Raw genomic sequence first — 21901 nt, 5'->3', positions numbered from 1 at the left:
CAAGAACATACAGCTTTCTTCAGCGATATGACTTTTAGGTTATGAAAAAAGGAACCATCCTTGAGCAAATATATTGACCATGAAGATCGTAACATGTGTCAGAAAATTGTTCTTCAAAGAAATTATGGGGGATACAAAGCGACATAATCAGATAAATAGTGTAGTTTGATCGTCCAGGTGAGTGTAGTCCTGAGAAGGACTGTTGTCGGTAATGGTGACTGACGTTTCGACAACCTGAGCGGAAGTCATCATCAGAGTCAAGTGAAAGGTTGTTGTCAGTCGAATGTATTTAGTCCGGTTTGTGTACACTGATTGGTCAGTTTTGCCGTGATGTTATTGGCTGTAAGACTCAAGTGGCGTAGGTCAGTCGTGATTGGTCGGTTTGGATCCGTTAGTGAAGTTAGGTCGTTCTGTTCGGTTCGTTTGTAATGTTAATGTCGTGGATGAGTCGTTTGTATGGTGCCGGTTTGATAAAATAATCAGATAAACTTCTGTAAACCTCATCTCAAATCGCTAGCTATCTTTGCATACACTTTTTAATCAAACAAGCGATCAACAAGACATCGCCAAGAAAACGCTTATTTTGAGAAATATTAAATCGTATCATCGTTTCTTCCCATCTAAATAGATAAGATATACGTAGGAAAAGTTCATTTACTAAGGCAAATATTAGACTTATTCAGTCATTTCGAAACATTCCATAACCGGATGATAACTCCTAACCAAAGCGATGAATTTCCAAGACGACATTTCATCTAAAGCTAACACGACAAGCTTACCTTCTGGCCGACAAACTCAAACGTATAGCTCAAAACCCACTCGAAATCATTTCAGAAACTTCACTCTTCCATAGCATTCGTAAAATGATAGTATCCAAAAAACTGAAAACCTCATTTTGCCAGAAATATATCATAACTTTTACACCTTGTACTTAGTCACTTGCATGGAACAGCATGTCTTCATCAGAGATCTGAGGATGTTTTGACATGTAAGCTCATTTGAATTTAAGCCACAATTACGCGAAAAAGGTCCGGGGATTGTAAAATTAAACAAACATAACTGAAAGATTTGTTGACATCAAACAACAATATGACATAAAAATATTCTTCCTCTATCGTATGTTTTAAAACATTTTGAGAGGAAAGGAAAAGTTTCCCAAACAAATGAGGTCAGAGTATTCTTATTCTGGAAGTTATTCAGAAATGGTCACCCACTGTTTCCAGCCTAGGAGCTTGCATGGTTTATCACCTGTTTTATTTGTTCTTACTGTCAAAACAATAAAGGATACTTGAAATTCTCGCAGGGGTTGAATAATGAATCTATTTCATTTAGTTTCTCAGTAGGTGAGAGTCCCACGTAAAACAACCCAAAACATCGTCATTTTTTCACTAAACCTATTTAGCTAGGATACTTCCTGCAGGATAAAACGCCAAAGGGTCGCAAAGGGCTAAAACTGACCATCGACGGAGTAAATATGTATGGAAGTGTCAATTATAAAGATCGCAAACCAGGTCATCCTTGTTTGATTTGTGGCTGTGTTTTCACTAAGAAAAGACACACTAGATCTTCTAACTGAAGGTTTGGTTGAGTCCCTGGCTCTGGCCAGCTGTGTTGTATGATTCCTCTATAGCAAGGGTTACGATCAGAGATCGAAGATTAAAGTTACTCACTTGTTTGAGAAACCCTTTGAATGAAGCGGCCACGGAGATGGATCCCATCAGTGTGTCATGATGCTTCTTTTCCCCTTCCACTGTCTTCCTCTTGGTGGTCTGGAGAAAGAACAAATCGTCGATTCGTAGGAATTGAGTTTAAATTTCAAGAACAAACTATTTTACCGCAGAATCTCGTAAGCTTTTGAACTGCCCTCCACCGGAAACCCTTAGCGACGCATCATGAATAACTAGATGATCATTTGTCAAAACTCTCGCACGAAAGAACACAATGTTATGCAAATGATTAACTGCCGCGAGGATGTAATATCAACAATAACCGTACGCCCTTAGGCCCCGTTAACACAACGTTTCCTTAGTGAAAATGCAACAATTTTTTCCTTCCAAACAGGAAAGAGAACAAAATGTTTTCCCGCCAGACTCTAACGATCAATTGCGCCGCAGAATCGCTTAAATATATCATTGGAGAACGGTGCTCAAATGATCCCACCAATAAATTCAAAGCCTTCGGAATAGTAAAATCAGCGTATCCGAAAAATTTCGTTTTCAAAGCGTTCTCCGTCCACATTAAAACGCAAGGTGGCGGTTTTAAATTATCCTCGTTAAAGAGGATGTTTAAAAAAAGTTCCGTTTTCGGCTGGGTGATTATGTTCCCCTATGAACTTGGTGGTTTCGTACAAATGGTTGAATTCGTATAAATACTTCTTCTGAAGTGGGTGATAAATGAGGATGATCGAATGACATGCTAACAGATAGTGGCGTGAGAAAAAGTTTCGAACTCTAAGAGCAAACGGCAGGAATCGTAAGTAAGGAACTTACGCACGACGTTTTTTAGAGGCGCACGGCAACCGGACTTCCATTTTCCGGCCACCATTCACGTCTAAAAAACGGCTACCTAGTTTCGGATCTTTACAAAATGGCCGTGTTGAATTTTTCTGAAATTGTATGGTGGACATAATATTGAGAACAAATACAAAAAAAAAAAACAACAGTGACAGAGAACAAGGGGGAAATCAGTGCAAGAATAACTTGTAAACTATCGCTTCATATCGTCATATATGCTTATGGCTACAACTAAGAGAAACACAAACATTAAATTTCTTTCAAAGCGGAAATATAGTATTCTTTTCAGACTTGTTGCTGTGTTTTGAAAAAGAAAAACGCACGGTTTTTAACTCCATCTTCGAGTTCAACGTGATTCAACAGAGTAATTGCCGAGTAATTGAACAATAAAGGAAAACACTATTTCCACAAAGTTTCAATCACATCTTACAATCGTATAATATCTCGAACCCTCAATACCTTGGACCTCATTTTCCTTAGTGGTGCGAGTTGTAGAGAGACAACTCCACTCGTAAGTTTTGTTGTAACAAACAATTTAAGATGAACTGATTTTTATAGCACCTCAGTAATCCATAACAAGCTAATTTTATAATTAGGGAAAACAACAGTTAGTAACAGTGACTCTGTCTAATACCTGAGCTAAATTTGTATCCAAAAGGGTTCGAGTTATTGAATGTAATATTGTTGAGAAAAAGCGGACCTGAGGGGTGAGAAGTCATATCAAGTTATCGAGGATTCGAGTTATTTAGGGGGTAAATTTCAGTGGAGAATCAATTTTTGTTCGAGGAAATGCGAGATTCAAGTTGTGTCTACGTTAAAAACTCCAGTGAAAAAAAGGCTACCGTAAAAAGATATATCAGTTTAGCTAGTAATACTGCGAACAACGATGGCATTTTAAGAATTAAATTTATATCACAGAAAACTGGAAAGTAAAAGTAAATATCCAAACGCCAGTCAGTTTGAAGTCGCCGAGAAGATGCATAGTATATCGAGAGGAAACAAATTTTACTCGAATAAACTGTTTACAAATACGATAGTAATCATTGAACAATACAGGTCCTACAGTATTCTTAGAAGTAAAATAAACTCAGCAGGACACTATTTCAAAAACATGTTATGCGTACGAATGAGCAGTAATTTTTAGTGATGTTTGCGAATTGAGTGTAAGGTCGAGGTACTTACAAAGCGAAGCTGATGGTCCAAAATGTGTTGAAGCCGATCATAACACTGTTTTGAAGTGCGCACAGTTGTCACGGGTGCAATAAGCTTTGACTGTGTCATCGCGTGAGTCAAGTATGGACAGTGGCTTGTACAATCTATCGTGATCACACAAGTGAGCCGTAACTCCGGGCTGAAGCTATTAGCTTGATTATCATATCAATCGTTAATTAGCACTTGAGAAACACAAATATTTACATTCCATTTCCTAGTTTATGAAAAGAGCTCTTCGCTTAGTGATCATCGCTCAATCTCGAATGTCACAATATCAAAGTATATGTTTGATCTCAAAAATCGCTCTCAACAGCTTAACTCTCCATAGAAAGTAATTTGCAGCACACTCCAACTTTTGCATTCGTGACATCTCGAAGGCGAATCTTATACCGTGTGATATGTATATCTCTCTGGGACTGCATCTGACCAAAACGGTGTGCAAACGGAGCTGAGGACTCACGGATTTCCATCTTAAAGTATGCGGTCAACATAATGTAAACACAGGCGGCCAAAAGCATTGGCAAGGTAATACATTGGAGGAAATGGACTTTTAATCTCTAATAAAAGGGGCCCGACGTCAGAGAAACAAAGGAACGAATGATTAGTAGAAGGAATTAAGTCGTGAACGAAGCGATCCAAATTAAACGCTCCAGACATTTTAATTGTTTTTCATGCGTATTTACCCACTAACAGGAAAATTCATGTAGTTTAGTAAGTGCTTAACATGATATTTCCAAACACACAAAAACAGTTAAGATGTTGTTGTTGTCGATCTCACAAGTCTTGGGCCTTAAACACAGCTAACTAACTCGGCTGGGCCCGTAAGTTAATCAAATGGCTTCGTGTGACTGACTCTTCAAGTGCTTTTTACCAATTTTTTTGGTAGCAACTGTGAACAACGAGTGATAATTAATTTGCATCTAAGTTAACTTACTTTCAATAGTTAGTATTGAAAAAGTCCAAATTTGAAACTGAATAAGGATTAAGAATAGCGAAATAATGATCATCATTATTATTCCTATTAATAACCGCCATTTTTCAAATTGTTGTCGTCCAGAGATAACTTAATAGTGGTTCAGACAGCGTAAACCAACTTATTTTTTCTTTTTTCACGGCACTGATCCTATTGTTGATATTTTAGAGTTTGCAGCTTTCCGAATAGCCAAGTTGCAGGAAATTGTGTGAGGACCCACCTCCCTCACAGCTTTTTAAGGAGTCTCACAACATTCTGAGTGACGTGACTTACGTCATCGCTGTCCATGGCTGCAGAAGCTTGGTATTCCCATAGCAAAGCCTGACATCTCTCCCGTGACGTCATATCATTTTCGATCTGTAAAGACTCGCATGTCTGGAAAGAAAGCGAGGATAAAAGATTAAAGAAAAGTCTAAAAACACTGACACGAGAGCACAATGGAATTTGGCCTGAATTCAAAACTATTCCCACTGCAATTCTTTTTAGTAAATATAACGTTCTCGTAGAAAATTGTTCTAATTCGATGCTCTTAGATCTGGAAGTTTGGACCACAATTTTTTACTTAACGCCAACTAAATGAACCCCTCTTCAACAATTGTGTTTTTTCTTTTTGTCAGTAACATGTCCCCAGAACACTAGCCTGTTCTTAAGCTGGATTGACCGTCAGTTCAATCAATCCACAACTTTGATCTGACTGATGTCAGCCCCTACCCCTCCCCCTACCACCTGTGCGAATTCGGTCCCTGCAGTTAAACAAATTTTTCCCCATCTTTACCAGTTCACCTCTAAATCTTTCAACTCATTTCAGGTATCAATTACACGTAATGAAAAAATTGCCCTTTAGCGTTATGCCAGCCTTGCAATTTAGCTGGTTTATTTACTCCATTCGCCACATAAAAAAAAGAAAAAAAAGATTATTTTCTTCCAAATTTGCAACTTTTTATGCAAAGTCAGTGGCAAGAACTTCTTTCCACTCTCCACAAAGGTGACCACAACGGTCAGGACACAGCGAAGCTTTCAACTTACTTTTAGTACATCGTATAAGCACGGTCTGGCATCCGGGGCATCGTCTGTCATGGATACCAGCAGCTCTTGGAATTTTGAACTTAAAAACGGCTTTTCTGCCTCTGTCAACCGCCAGTCAGCCGCTGACCACAATGTGGCAGCCAGGCTGAAAATGCATGTCTGAAAAAAAAGATAGAATATCTATTTTGTTTTTTCCGCCTACGGAGCAGATGCCATCTTCGCCCTTAGGTTACTTAATGTAATTCTTATTTTGTGTCCATTCAAGTGTAGCATAGTTAAGCTTTAGCATATTTTCATTTCATTTCGTAGGAAGGCGTTACATACAGCAGTCGGGGTAAATTATATCAGTGATGGCATGTCGCGTATATTTAAAGTGCTTACATGTCTCTACACCTTCCTAAGCCATCAGTCTTATTTTTAAGCAACTACCCAAAGGCAAAAAATACGCATGCGCGATCAAGACTTAAGACTCAGTGAATGTAAACTGCATTTGCTTTAAATCAGTAACGTTTCCCATTTTTTCTACTTAGGCAAATGATTGCCTAGTTGTGCCCGAAGGTCGTTAAAATATTGCGAGGCAACTTCAAACCTTAATTTTTTAACTGAAAAAATCTCACAAATTGTAACAATCCTACGAATTTTCAGAGAGAGGTGTCTTGAAAAATTTGGTCTTGAAAATCAAAATCAAACTCTTTTCTTTGCCTATTTCTAATGAATTGAATAAAATTATGCAACCAATTTCTGTATCCCGAGCCAGGTTGAAAGCGCTCATCAGAGAAACTTTATTGTTTCTTAGGATGGACAATATCTCAACAAGTTAATAACGCTTAAGTGTTTTAGTGCGAAAATTAATTCATTAACCGTACCGACACGAAATTACAACATGGAACCCAAAACATACTTCAGAGCATCCTTTTACTCATATTAAATATATATCCTATGATGGAAAATTTTCTCAAAGACTTAACTAAAGAAGATAACAGCCACGGTTCCTCTCTCATTTGATCCTGTTCAAGTACCGGAAAACCAAGAGAGCCGCAATCAAACCACTTTCGTTCTGATTAACACTTTAAGAATTCTTAATGGAGTGTTTTGTCATTTCGCCGTGAGAGGAGAACGGAAGTGGTTCGAAGTAAAATATAAACAAAACAAATGGCAAATAAAAGAGGAAAGTTCAAGAACTCCAAACACTGTTTAAGGGAACGCAACACTTATTATTGTGCATAAAATCACTGATGGACATACGAAAGGTCACAGGCATATTTAAAGTGACCGGTTTAGAAAGCTATCACAGATGTCGTGTAGCAAGAAGTATTCCATATAAAATGCTTACGGTAGTCACGCGTCCAAGATCACTTTTGGGGCTCGTAGTTAAATATATTCATATTTAGTCAAAGAAGTCGAAGGCAACGTATGTCCCAGGGGACATGAAGTCGTGATGTGATCCTTAAGCTCAATTGTGAAGACAAGAAACCGCATTATAAACAAACCTCGATCTATCAACACACACCCATTGAAAAAAACGAAACTGTGAAATGGCTGAGTACCGTTAAGATTTCTTGACTTCTCTCCAAACAAACATCATGTTTACAACGTCAACAAGTCGGTAACAGATACTAAAACTTCATTTGAGATTGATAAGATTACATCACATAGAGCTTGAAGACAAGTCAGTCCTGTTTCGTGGTAAAAACAGACGAGTTAAGGAGAAAAGATTGTCGTCAACTTACCAAACAAGTTGTTAATCTAACGAAGAACCTTCAAAAGAGTTCAAACTTGCTGAAAATTGCCTTAAAACATTTCAAACTCCAAAACCACGGTGTACAAGCTTGTCAAACGACAAACAAATTAAACTTCGCGATAGTTGTAAATTGATTTGTTTTCTTGCGCAAAGAAAGAGGTCCAGGACTTTCAGAAGTTTAAACCTGTGATTCGCGATAAATCATGTCGAGCTCGAGCGCACATCCTCAGCTTTTTTTCGTAATAGAAGATATTAGAAGGAGTCCTTTTCAGACGCTCGAGTTTCTTTAGTTTTGAATGTTAAGTACTGTTACCTAAGGCCTGCTGGGCTTTCTTTGTGTTCGCAAATGCTTGTCTATTGTTTTACCGCACTATAATCCTTTTCAATGAACAAAGAAATTGATAATTTAATGCGCGATCTACTGGAACAAAAGATCGGTCATTAATTCTAAAGCACATGGGAAATAGATCCAAATAAAAGCTAGAAACGTGAACTCAGGTATGCAGAGATGGACCGAAACTCGCTCCTTTTTCGCCATCAAAGGTAAATACCGGGTAAACAGTTGTCTGGCATCTGCATAATGGAAATCTAGAACCCCTCATTCCCCTTCCCTCTCCACCCCCTTTAGAATTTAGTTGATGAAGAGAGCATAGTAATATCATGAGGGAAATTCATAGACTCAAAAAAACGGGTTTAAAGGTATCTACACAAATGTTCGGCGTAAATTTGGACAATAAGATCATGGTTTCAATAATTGAAGTTTTCTTACCGAATCGCAAAAGAATTCTAGCCATCTGATTGGCTACTGAGCCGAAATATTCAGGTGAAAAAGCAAATTAGAAGAAGGCTAGTCGACATTGCACAAGTCGGCACCGCGAGGTAAAACTTGAGCTGAACCTAAGAATAAGGTAATATTTTTTACAAATAGCTACTGTGATATCATGGAGTACTGTTATGTTGTGTATTAACGAAGTACGAATTCCACAGTACTCGCAGACAATATGTGTAATGGTTTCGTGCCTCGATGACGTCATTCACTCGCTTGCAAGGCAGACAGTAACGTCAGAGTAGAAAGCCATGATCCGTCAACGCACTGAAGATGAGTACAATGAACCAAACCCCTTTTTCTAAACAAGTTAAGCTGCAAAATTTAATTTCTTTGAAAAGCATCCATCTAGTTTAGTTTGTACATCGACTGCTTACTTCAACACGCTAAGAGAACCTTATTGGCTTGAGTGAAACCATGCATGTAAGCAAGGCCAGTTACAAAGCATGTTACGAAGTCCATGCCATTTTAAGAAGATCACAGATATATATCGTAGAGATTAAAAAACCTACAATTTCAGAACGTCAGAAGCATATCAACATACTCAACCCTAAAATTATTATGGAAATAGCCGCGATTAACAATTATGTGCATGTCACTGATTCGCATCGTGAAAGGGATTTCAAGACAAAAGAAATTGGCGGTCCAGACGCCTTCTGGAAGCACGAGAGATAAACATTTGAAGGAATCCGCTCAGTCGACACGATGGCATCCACTTGCCACACGATTATTTCAGTTTAGAGCTACAGGACAAGACTTAATTATAACAATTGTTCAAACTTGCGTTTCTTTATTTCATTCGCGCTTTTTGTTCAATTTCTATATAAGCTTTCCCTGATAAAGACTAGAAATCTTGGCCGAAACGTTGGGAGTTTAAAAATAATTTTTGAATATTGTTAGAACTTTTTACCGATGCAACGATTTTTTTGTAGTTACAAAGAAAAAGTCTATGTCTTCATCACTAAGTTGCTCGCAATTTTATCTTTTGGTTATTCAACGTAACCAAACCTAAAAAAAACTGCCTTATTGAATTATTACCATAGACTTACATTTAAATGTACTGAATCACAATTGATGACAGGAAAGAGGGCTTGAGCGCTCTTAAAACTAACAAAGATAACCCATACCTTGAGCATAAAAAAAAATGAGTCATTAGTATGATCATTTGCGATATACGCCTTTGAGTTTAATGAATGTGTGTCAAACCGCATTTCCTTCGCCACATTTTGAAGTCCAAGGTGACGCCAAACATAATTTTCTGAATCAAATAGCAGCTTTCATAAGCCTAGAAACTTGACAAAGTTTTTCTAGAAATCAGTTATTGAAAGCTTTTCCAGGCGTTTTGAATATCTGCAAGGTCAATTACTGGTTATTTCTTATAGCCAAAGTTCTGTACAAACCTTGTGCATACTGTACAGACATCGGGCAAGATGGCAGCAGAAAATAGCTCATTGTATCATAAATTTTACATGTCTTTCAGTGTTGCATATCATATTCTTTCCTTTAAAGGTAATCGCATTTGATGAGGACGACTAACTGCTATGATAATCAGCCATAGCCGATACGCTCTGATAAAACCGGACCTGCACTTCAGCTGTGTTTAATAACTGATAGTTCAGTTAGACAAAACTTAAAGGGAAATTCAAACGAACTGAAAGGCAAAGGAAAATTGAAATCACGGAAGCTGATGCAATCTTATCGTTTTCTGTCTATTCAATAATATTGAAGGAATATTTATCAAAGAAGAGTCAGATACCAAGGATTAGTGAGCGAAAATGATTTGTCTAGACATGCAAGAGTAATTTAAAAGCCACGAACGCTCCGGACGTGAGTCTTTAAGATTGCTCAACTCTAACAATACCTTGTGTACCAAATTCAGCAAAATTGTGTGATTTCGCTGCATTCGTTTGAAAATAAGAAAGAAATTTAATTTATACAATATTCCTTTAAATCACGAAAAGAAAGAAAAAAATTGTCGAAGCGAGCACAACCAAACACCTCAGTTTAGACATGCAGGCAACATTAAAGGAAGAAAACAAAAGACAAGTGCTACTGATGCGCAAGTTTATGTCCTCAGTTGACACACTCTTCCAATTTCGGTTAACAGGCCAAAAACAGAGCATTTGTTTGCTACTTTTGAGAAAGACTACTCAACATTTTTTTCACCTTACTTACCTTGGAAGATATCTGATGAAGAAGATACAGCCGGATAATGAAATAACTGTTATATGGCGATGGCCGAATGAAGATCGCACTAAATCACCTTTGAATCGGATGAGAAACCTCCCGGACTGTGACACTGTTTTAACTCTACAATTACTCACTGGCAAGACAAGTTTTTCCTTCGAAAGTTTTGTTCACACGAGGTCTAGCTCGTTAATTACTGCACGCTGGTTAGGTAAATATGTATCTGATATTTGCCAAAAATCCCTCTCGATTGACCTTTTAGTAAATGAATAGGCGTCCAAATTAATTTTGCCTCGAAGGCACTGTTAAATTTGTCCACAGAAATTTACTGTTACCAGAATAAAAGCAACGCTAAACTCTGTGTCCTCCACCAGAACAATTTGCTCTCTATCTAGTTAAAAGACATATCTATCTTCGTTCACCGAACACAATATTAACAATTAAACCCTAAGAACCCAAACCATAAATAAAAATTTGTCTCAAACGGTATTCCTGAAAGACTTGACGGATCTAAAGTTTAGTCTTGAAAGACCAGAATAAATGTTGAGGTGTGCTTCTATCAAATAGAAACAAGTCTCTGTATTGGCTACAGTGAGTTTGGTCTTTCCGTAAAAACCTTGATGGCTTTTGAGTGAAACAGCGCTTTAAACTTAACAGACCGTGCAGTTGTCTAGTTTTTTCATAGTTCTGACGCTTCATAGTTCTGACATTCCATACCTTTTCGGACGCAAAGTTGTTAGAGTGCTCTGGAGCTAGGTACAAATCATCGATAGAAATCCCTGTCAAACAAGATAGGAACATATGTCAACATAATTCAATTATTGATCAATTAATAAGCTGTACTAACAAGAGTTTGTTAATGACACGACTGTGATATGGGAAACTAAACAAGATTAATAGTTTAAACAACGTTTAAAGATTTACATGTCGGTGATACCATACGTATCTTACCAGTCATAAAAACTGACGGCAGCAAAATAAAAGTTTTGCATTGCAGTGTTAAATCCGTAGGCAATAACAAAGATCTGATTTGTCCCACATTAAAGTTTAGCTGCAGAACAACTGAGAGCATTCTGAGCTGTATAAGTAGGCTGCTTCTCTCAGAGCCTGCGCACAGACCACGGATTGACTTGATAAGACAAGCACAATACATTAAGATTTAACAATACAATAGCTTTGGTATAAGGAGATAAATTCTATAATCAAACGTCTCGCGCCCGTAATTACTAATTTTCTTGCGCAACTAATGTGAGAGAAAGAGTTATCGGAGCGAGACGGAGCAACTGTCAAGAAACACAAACTTTTTCGACACGGTTATTTGTGATCATCATACACAAAACTTGTACTAATTACAAACTCTCTAATGGAAGAACAGTCTTTGTACTTTGTTAGAGCTATTTTTAGCAGACAATTCAAGTGCAAATCCTTTTAATAGAATACAAAAAAGGCACTGATATTTACGAATGTTTAAAATTGTAACTTGACAAATTAAGTTGATATTAGAGAAAACTAAGAACTAGAGAAGATTTTTACTTCCAGGAGCTGCACATCTGAGAGTGATATTCGCAAAAAAAACATTGTGTGACTCAGTAACTAATGCCAAATACTAAGAAAAAAGTGGACACAAGACAGAGAAAAACACTCTAGTGCTACTCCAATAAATTTAAAAGACAAGTGAGTCGTCTTTTAAACGTTTTCTAACAGATAGACAAACTCTGTGTTGAATACGATATAAGCATATAATGCATTAACTCACTTGAACTAAGAAGAGGAGCTGAAAACACAGGCAACCTCACGACAGAGCTGTGTTATCACGAAATCATGTCTTCTCCTCAGACAAAATTCAGTCCTTAAGAGGATATGCATTCGAGACTGTTGGAATGAGACTGTACAAGTTGTACAACCAAAATAAACCCTTAACTCAGAGACGTGCTAGAACACTCTTAGCTATTGTTTGAGGCAGGCAAAATGTGAACCTAGAGTCCCAAGGGAGAAAGGTTAACCTAAATTAGCAACGACCAAAATGGAGTTATTGTTGTGCAAACCTAAAGATCATATTTGAAACTCGAATACAAAGAGATGTTTGTTAATGATCTAAAACGAAAGTCGTGGGTGTTCAAAGTATCGAAAAAAAATCGCTCTAAAAGTTTCTTTTGTCCAACAATTAACTGGTTTGTTTTACTTTGTACATGGTCTCTCCACTCAAAGAGAGTCAGGTTATCGCTCGTATCTGATCAATAGAAGGCACTTTCTCATCATGCAGCTTACATGTATTTTGGATAAAAAGTTATTTTAACTTTCATTAAAAAAAAGTTGAAATTGCTTTCAAACTTGAGTACCACTCTGTACTCATAAGAAATTGTAGGGTACAAATAAAGGTGATCTAGAAAAAGAGCGCTGGTGTAATCAGTGTTAGGCATTGCGTTGGGTGTGTTTGAAGGATGCATTAAGTTGGCCTGGTAGCCATAAACAAAGACATACAACAGACATGCAGCGTGGTCTGCTGACTCGTTTCTAGTCTTTTAGACTGGTGCGCGTCAGGGGTGTCATTGCAACGAAACTGACGCAATTACATCGGCCATGAGTAAGTAAATAAACAGTTCGAGATGAATCCGGCTTTACACAGCCTTCTCGGTCTATTAATATCAATATAGTTATATGCTGAGGGTATTAAAGGAGGACGTGGAAAGGAGGGTCCTGATTCCGTTTCACGCACGAATTTTCAAAAAATTTACGCGTCACGTGTGTTTTAAATAGTTTTTCACGCGTCACGGATTCAGGGGGGAAAACTTCAAATCTTGACTTACCTTGCCTTTCTGTAAAAATTACGTGTCACGTATTAATTTTGGGCGTAATCCAAACAATAAGAAATTCTCGAACGTAATTGGTTATCACCGGCCCGATTTGAGCTTTAATCATAACTATTACAATTTCCTCAAATATGATTGGTGCATTGGGTACTTCATTTTTTACTAATCATTCTGTACAGTTGTAATCGGACAGTGTAATCGGACAGTTGGCTGTAATCGGACACCTTTAATCGGACAGTTGAAGTAGCCAATCACACTAGGTCCACTCAGCTAAATCCACCAATCACAGAATTGATCACAATAACCATAGCAACAACCACTTATCCAAAGAAACAAGGCAATTTCCAAAATAGAGGAATATTTAACTAAAGACACTGTCTCCACTGGAGATATTTGTACTAGGTGTATTTGTTTTTTCGGAAATTGAAATGGTTATGTTTAATTGGTAACAGGATTTCTTGTCGTCCAATTCTGTCAGTGATCATGCTCGTGATGAATAAATCGGACTCTCGCGTTGCGGTCGTCCGATTTTGTTAATCACTCGTATGATTACAGACCGAATTGGACACCACTCAGTCCTATTACCATTATTAATAGGGAAGTGCATGTGTCATATGCTTGTAATTGGACAATGTAATAGGAAAGTTGACACGTCATTCCTGGGTTAGTAAACAGCGCGCGTCATGCGCGTGTGCTACTGTCGCGCATTTCGCCGAGTTAACTGTTGTTAATATTTTGGTAAAAACGTATTACCAATTTCTAGTTTCTTTCTCAAATTTTGTTATAGTTTTTATTAATAATAGTAATATGACCAAGTGCATTCCAATTCGTTCTGTAATCATACGAATGATTAACTAAAATGAACGACCGCAAAGCGGGAGTCCGATTTGTTAATCACGAGTATGATTTCAGACCATTTAGACGACTCGAAGTCCTGTTACCATTTTGAATTGGACTCCACCCGGTCCTATTACCGTTATTGATCACGCGTCACGTATAAACCTTGTGCTACCCTCTATGAAATGAAAAGTAAATCATTGGGTTTTGTTCTTTCCCCTCTTCTACGACGTCCTTCTTTAAACCAGTTGCTGCCTTTAGAGGTTTGTAAGAGGATGCAACATTTACAGGCAAGTCATATCAATATTGTCTTAGAACACTTTGAATTCAAGACCCCATATCATTAACTTGCAATCATACGAAGAAGTGTTTAAGACTCTCAGCTGAGTTACGTACCGAGCCAAGAGAGCGGAATATGCTTCAATAATGACGGTTTTTAGTTAACAAACCTGTGCTTAGATGCTTGAACTTGATAGTTCCGCTTGGGTTTATGATAACCGTCTCCAAGGAGATACGTTGCTACAAGATAAAAATAAAAAAAGGGACGCCCGTGCGATTTTGAATGTTTGTCAAAGAAAACTCAAGATTTTTGGGTCTAATTTTACTTTCTGTCATAAAATCATGTATTCTAAATAATATGTAACTATCGTTTGACATTATTCGTTGAACCTAAGGACGATAATTGTTCAATAAAATTCCTTAAGTGCCTATTAGTGCAACTGCCTGAGTGCTTCAGAATCAAAATCACCTCCCAAGGTGTGGTGTAATCATCAACCGATCAGAGAGCGTTTATCTACATAACCTCTTGCGCAATTAACTATACATGCCACGTGCCGACGTTTCGGCTTGGTACAAAGTGCTATGTTCTTTTGCTGTGGCCTGTTTGAAGTGAACACTGTCTCTCTTTTCTTGCTAAGGTTATTTAAGCTAGGCAGAAAAAAGTAACAAAAAAACCAACATTTTAACACTTACGCAAACTTCCTAGCGCGTCCAACGTCCGTAAGGTCTTTGAACACTCTTTACAAATGGCGACTAACTCTATTTCAGTCAAACAGGTCGACAATCCAGTCAGCAAATCTAGGATGTTTGACGCCTGCCAAAAGTAAAAAATTGACTTGTGTCACAATTTTCTCAGCTTATTTTCACTTATTTGTTTCCTTCCTCCCCTCAAGAGAATTAATTTTCCTATCAAAATCAATCTCTCATTGTTTTAGTTAATGTTTCCAAGGTGTCTAGGGCAAACAATAATTTATATCACTGAAAAAAAGACATCAGCCTTACACATGTTCCACTTATCGTCAACTTCCTCTGAAATCACTGTTACTTTTGGATATTTTCACCTACCTCTTGTCGCACTGGGGCACGAAGCACTGTGTTTTCCACAAAGTTTCTGATCTTCTCAAACTCTGCCACAGAAGCTGGAATACCCTCATGTCCCGAACATTCCTTAGTATAAACCCTTGATCTTCGTTGCACCACACATGGCACTATGCTTTGTTTTCTTCTTGGCTTCATTTTTCTGTTCATCAGCTTTGCAACGACACTTGTCCTTGTCTTTTGCGTTGGAGTTTCCGGTCGTAAGTCAAGAGGTGTCTTACTGTCGATCCAACAGGAATCTTCCTCAACCTGCGTCTCAGGGATACTGGGCTTGCTGTTATTGTTCAGGTCGATAGAAGCTTTCTTTTCGCTATCATTTATGCAGCTTATTACATTGTCGAAGTTATTACTATTAGTTGCCATGTGGCTCTTATAGATGTCATGTTTCTCGCCATTTTTTGTCTGCTTGTCTTCATCGTTTCCAGTCAAAGTCACCTGCTTTTCAGCCTCTGTTAAGTCACGTGGTTTGTCAGATACGCGATCAACATATTCTTGAACCGTAATATTTTCAACAGTTGTCCAGCATTTTGACTGGATTAACGTGTCTTCCGTATATGGACCAGAATCACTCTCCTCATCAGGTTTGGGGCGAGACTCTGGAGATTTGTTTTTTCCACTCAACGTCTCTTTAGTTTCAGCCTCTGTGAAGTCACGAGGATTTTCAAATACTTGATCAACGTATACTTGAACTGGAATACTTTCAACCGTCGTCCAGCATTTCGACTGGGTTAATGTGTCCTCAGTAGACGGACCACTATCATTCTTCTCTATTAGATTGGGGGAGGACTCTGTGGACTTCTTCTTGTCATCATTCCCTCCAATTTTTGCCTTTAAGTTAGCATATCTCTCGCTGAGTGCCGCAAATCTCTCCTCAGTTGGAAGAGAGGCATCAAGAACAGGTCGCTTTGAGGCAACTCCTACTTTACGCACAACTGCACCACTTCCGCCGTGAATTGTGACTTTTGAGCTCATTGTAACGGTCGAATTTTTCCTGGGTAATGCGCTTTCCTCTGCGTTTTTTATCCTGTTATAGTCTTCGGCTTCCTCTTTACTCAGTGGAAGGAATCGCGAATCGGTTAAGTTTACACCGCTAGGAATTTGAAACTGCGACACTTTTCTATGCACTTCTGTTTTCCCGGCTTTATCCTTTGAAATCACAACAGTAACAGGCGAACGTTTCATCACGCTCACACTGGACTTTCTCTTGGGAACGTGGTAGGCGTTATCACTTCTTGGTGGAAGTGGAGCGCTTATCTTTCTATTTGTTGTCTTTGCTGAAGGAACATCTTGTTCTGAATTCCCCTGAGGAACATGTTTGCTCGGGCTGCCTACCAGCACCAGCTGCCTGGAAACGGAAGAAGTTGTTTCGTGGTCGACGTTGGCCTTGTTTTCTTCACTTATGTTTTCTTGTGGATTGTGTGTCTGAGGATTAAGTACTTCAGTGTTATTTGCACTATTGCATTGGTTTGTATTTGCAGATTTGTTGATTTTGTTGTTGTTGTTGTCGTGAATGTGTTTAGAGGTATTTGTGGAAGTCAAAGTACCACTGCCGTTGTTCTCTTTTATCATGCTGTTTTTTGTTGCAGTCATAGAGGAGGAGGTGGTGTTAATGACAATGTCTCCCTTTTGTGAAGAGTCTTTGTCAGATGTCTTACCGACGAAAGACTCGTTGTTAGCTGCGCGGTTCCTGTCCTCATTCCACTTTTTTAGGACTGTTTCCATGGTTCCAGTGTGGGGTTCTGTGGAGGCAATGGAGTTACTTCTCCTTCGCTGCATGGCCTGACTATGATTCATCACATGTTGCTGGACGATTGCCAAAAGACATTTTCCGACACCAGGCTCACAGGTTGCCCTCTCAGCATCTTTCAACTTTGGCATCTCCGGGGAAACAGGCTGGGTCTTCAGCACCAGTTCGTCATGTGTATCGCATTTGATAGTCAGAGGAGATGGCGACGGACACCTCCTGACTGGATTCGGTGTCAACGCGTTTAGCACGTCTCCAATGGAGCCTCTCCTGGTGAGACACGGACTCTTCATTATTCTACCGAATAAGTCGTCTTTTTCTTTATTTACACTGCTGACTTCGTGCTTCTCTTTTATAGCTTCAGATCCTAAAGACTTTTTTGTATCGCTAGCTTTAAATGATACACGGTCAGCAATTGAGGACAGTGAGTTGAGGAGGTCTCCGGAAGTCCTTCTTTTCAGTGATACTGGCGAATTATTTGCTTTACCCAATGCATCTGTAATTTTCACGCTAGAGTGCTTCTCATTTACAGACACTTTTGGGGAATATTTTCCGGAGTTCACCGGAAAAAGTGATCTAGACTGATCTTTCATTTGGGTCTCTGCATTTAGTGAAATATACTCTGGCCTGAGCTCTTCATCCTTACCCATTCCTTGCAGACCATTTTCTTTTCTTGTATCAAAGTTTGGTGATAATAACTTCAGAAGATCACTCAAAGACCCCCTTCTCGTTATATGAGGAGATACAAGAATCTTCCCAAGCATTTCTTCTTTTTTTCCGGCAGTCTTGGGGGTTGGGCAGTGCAACCCATGATTTGTCCCTTCATTATCATCGTTAATGTCTGGAAATATTTCCAAACCATTCTGGCTAGACGATCTACTCGCACGACTACTAGACCGGCTGCTCTCAGTTATGGGAGTCAAGGAAGTGATTCGTTCCATCAGTTCTAGATCTTTCATGCTCCCTCGTCTTAATCGTTGAGATACCATAGGTGTGTCGACCTCGCGAAGAATGTCAGACAGAGCCAACTCTTCGTCACTAGTTTCTTTAGAACTCTCTTGGGGGGAAGAAGACCCAGTAGACGTGGGAGACAGATTGTTAACACTACAAAGATTTTCTTGGTCATCTGTGTACGACAAAACGTAGGTGGACACGGCCTCTATCAAATCTTCGCTTTCCTCACGAGAAAGAGATCGCTTAGAACGAGCGGTTTCAGATGAATTTGTTTCTGTCTCATTCACAATCGTAGCAGGTCGGATGCCGCTTTCATTACAGCATGGAGGGTTTGGAGGTTCGCTTGAAGATCGCGGCTTTTCTGTTTTTGCAAAGCTTCCAGTTGAGTGTCGTCGTTCGTCAGCCACGTGTTCCTCTTCGGGTTTCTCCGGAATATCTTGGAAGGTGTGTAGGAAGCGGACATCTGCAATACTATGTCTTCTTCGTCTGGGTCGGGACTTCAGATTGGCGTTGTTTCGAAGGAAGGTTCTTAAATCCATACCGCTACTGCAGCTTTCCACGCGATAAACTCAGGAGTGTAAAGATACTCTGTTAAATGAAAAAAAATTGAATAAATTGAGAAAAGTTGTCATTCCTGTTATCACGAATAACAAAAGATTACAAACTGTGTGAATAAACATTTGTCTTTAAAAGGTGCTATTTACTTCGCTTTTCTCCCATAGGGTACAAGGAAGTTTTTGTCGCCAGTTTGAAGAGGAATTTTGGTCTAATATTCGACCAATATTTGTGATACGTTGTGAGCGAGAACACCAAATAACGAAACTCGGCATCTTGCTAATCCCTGCCCAACCTATCTTAATTAAGGACAACTTTAATCATCACATCCAATGCTGTGCAAATTTCACTTGATGCCTGGAGAATTGCAAAGCTAACGAGCTTACCCCATTTTTGGATCGCCCATCGACTTTTTTGCAACTATTTCAAGAAGTATTTCTGTCAAGCTAGTATCCGTAGAAGGTACATTTCCTATGATTGCGTAAGATGAAGGGTCGTTTGAGATTATCACTGTCAGTCGCGGTCTCACGTGCAGCTTAACTCGAATAACTTATGATTTTTGCACTCACGTGCACGCTGATACAACATTCACTAAGAGATCTTTCTCTTACTTTTCAGTAAACTACCAGGAGAGATAGTTGTTCCGTGCACAATGCCTTTGATTACCATTGCTCTATTCGCATATTTAAGATAAGCTTTACACACTTTAGTCAAGGAGGGATTTTAGGTCGCTCGTTAAACATAATCTCAGACAATCTGACAGTCATTGTTTTAACCACACGAAAAGGTGTCTAAGTAAGGGTCAATAGTCCCACATATAAAAGGTACAACTCCACTACTCAATATTTCAGAGTCAAAACGGTATCAAAACAAAGTTACCTAAACTAGTCAATTTAGTCACATAAATTGGTTAATGTGTTGAAACTTTTATCAGAAATAGAAATTGAATGATGGTAAATGAGCGAATAAGTTCGACTGATGTCTGAAGAATAAGTTTGGTAACGATGAGAGCACCAAATTTTTTCTTAGAAAATACCGGTTTTTGAGATACCAAATGTATTGGGTATTTCACCATTGACTTTTCAGTGGACTCGTAACTTTAATGTTTATAAAGTAAACTTCATAGATATCAATGATTTCGAGAAAAACTCCTAAGTACTAATGGTTATCGTTTTTCTTTGATCAAGAACAAAGAGGGATTGCTTCTTTTCATCCCATACATTCCTTTATAATGATTATCAGTTTCATACAATACCGTAGAGAATTTGGCCCCTAGAGATGTTTATGATGCTCACAATCAAAAAAAAAAATATATAAGCGCTCAGCTATCTGTAAAAGCTGGAACTCATGTTCACTCAACATTTAGAAAGAAGCAAGCCTGTTCCCTTAGAGATTCAAGGATGAAGTAGAACCAGCTTAAGCTTTGTTTGAGCTGGATAATACACCCTGTATGCTTTTTTGTAAAGGTTCTTTGTAATTAATGAAAGACCAACAACAGCGTATTGCATTCCTAAATCTTAAAGTTGTTTATTTACATAATGCAGAAAGAACTCAATTTATCATAACTAAGTATGTTCTCTCTGTTCAACACCGACCTAGCGTCAAAAAGAGAGGCGTTTCTTTAAAGAAATGAACGCTCTACTGCGTTTTACAGTTATTATATAATCAATGATATAATGAAAGATTGCAAGAAAATTATATAACAGTTAACCTTTGATGTATATAAAAGATTTTTAAATTAAAATTCAATTTCTGCTTGTAGTACAATCTACTTTTCAATGCTACGTCAAGTAGAAAGAGTTAAATTTTGGTTTGTAGGATTTTTTTCACCAGATATTACAAACCGATTCTCAATTTGCCAGTAAGCGGAAACACGGTGCTATTAGAAGGTGAAGGGATCGAGGGCATGTCACTGATCATCACCTACAGAAGATCACTCCGTTAGCTTTCGAGTCATTCGTTGATTTAGCAGAAAAATAGGCGAACGTGGTCATATTTCAGAGTCACTCAATACTAAAAGACGATTGGCATAGAAATATTTCACCAAACAGCTAAAGAACTGACTAACCTTTTCTTTCAAAAATTGTTCTAATGATATTAAAGTGCGGCAATTAACAAAGGCTGCAGCGAAAATGATGTGAAAATTTCTTGATAACTTTATTGATTTGGAGAGGCGAATCATACTTCGTGACAATTATGTGAAATTGACGTGTAGCGATGTTTGAATAGTGGCATTGACGGTTTTTTTTCAAAGTTGGAGAACAACAAGCTCGCCAGTCTCAACAAGTTCTTATGGATATACTATGATCGCTTTGAAGACCACAAAACTGCCAAAGGAACCTTTACTCTCTTGGACGAAATAAAAGATCGGAATAGAATGGGAAAAAGCTGTTGTTGAGTACAGGAAGGTGAAATAGTCGGCGAAATAGAAGGAGGCTGCTCCTATTTTCATCCCAAGTCAAAACACAACAAAACGTAATAATTATAAACAAAAACCGTATGTTGTCAGGTATTAAAAGAAATAAAAAGCAGTGTAAAACAGTTGAACACAAAACCTTAAAAAATCTGTTGAGGCAAACAAAATGTCTTGTAAGAGAGTTCAAACGAATTTCTTGAAATATATGAAACTTTAAAATTGGTTTTGTCTTGTAAATCATCCAGACTTATATAAATTACGAATTCAATTCATTCGACAAAGATCACACCAGTTTGTCAATACTCCATCTCACATTCAAAAGCAAACCTTCCAATATTGTTGTTGAATTTTCGAATGGTTGGCTCTGAAACTTCTTTTATCACTCTGGCTCATATGAAATCAGATGTTCTCACTCGTCCTTCACGACAAGCGAGGAGAGCCACGCTAGTGTAAGCGTGAACCTTCAATTTTCAAAATCGCAGCTTCAGTAGGAAGTGAAAGTAAATTCGCGCCAAGTCAATAAGCAATATCAGTCTTTTACACCATTTGCACGAAATGTAGCGTTCCTTTTGCGACATTGGAAAGTGAGAGAAAAAATAAATCGCGATCTCAAATATATCATTAATTTGGTACGGTCATTGTAAAACTCTCCATTGAAGCTTTTAAGGCCAAATACTTCGTTTGCGAAGCGATGGTACCAAATAACCATGTCATTTTACACAGCTCTGTT

The 21901-nt window shown here is 38.3% G+C and overlaps 1 protein-coding gene across 1 annotated transcript in view; it reads right to left on the bottom strand.

Annotated features, from left to right (window-relative positions):
* Nucleotides 1–21901, bottom strand: part of LOC113665260 (uncharacterized) — a 37814-nt gene that overhangs the window by 15646 nt on the left and 267 nt on the right. Inside the window, 7 exon segments of the mRNA XM_089195153.1 lie at nucleotides 1671–1769; nucleotides 4972–5073; nucleotides 5725–5883; nucleotides 11196–11257; nucleotides 14575–14644; nucleotides 15084–15218; nucleotides 15470–18788. Coding sequence (XP_089051279.1) covers nucleotides 1671–1769; nucleotides 4972–5073; nucleotides 5725–5883; nucleotides 11196–11257; nucleotides 14575–14644; nucleotides 15084–15218; nucleotides 15470–18739 — 3897 coding nt within the window. The 5' untranslated portion in view covers nucleotides 18740–18788.

This window comes from Pocillopora damicornis, chromosome 2 (genome assembly GCF_964200805.1).
Source record: "Pocillopora damicornis chromosome 2, jaPocDami1.2, whole genome shotgun sequence".
NCBI lineage: Eukaryota > Metazoa > Cnidaria > Anthozoa > Scleractinia > Pocilloporidae > Pocillopora > Pocillopora damicornis.
The sequence above is the reverse complement of the archived record's forward strand: the minus strand, read 5'-3'. Positions and strand labels throughout refer to the sequence as shown.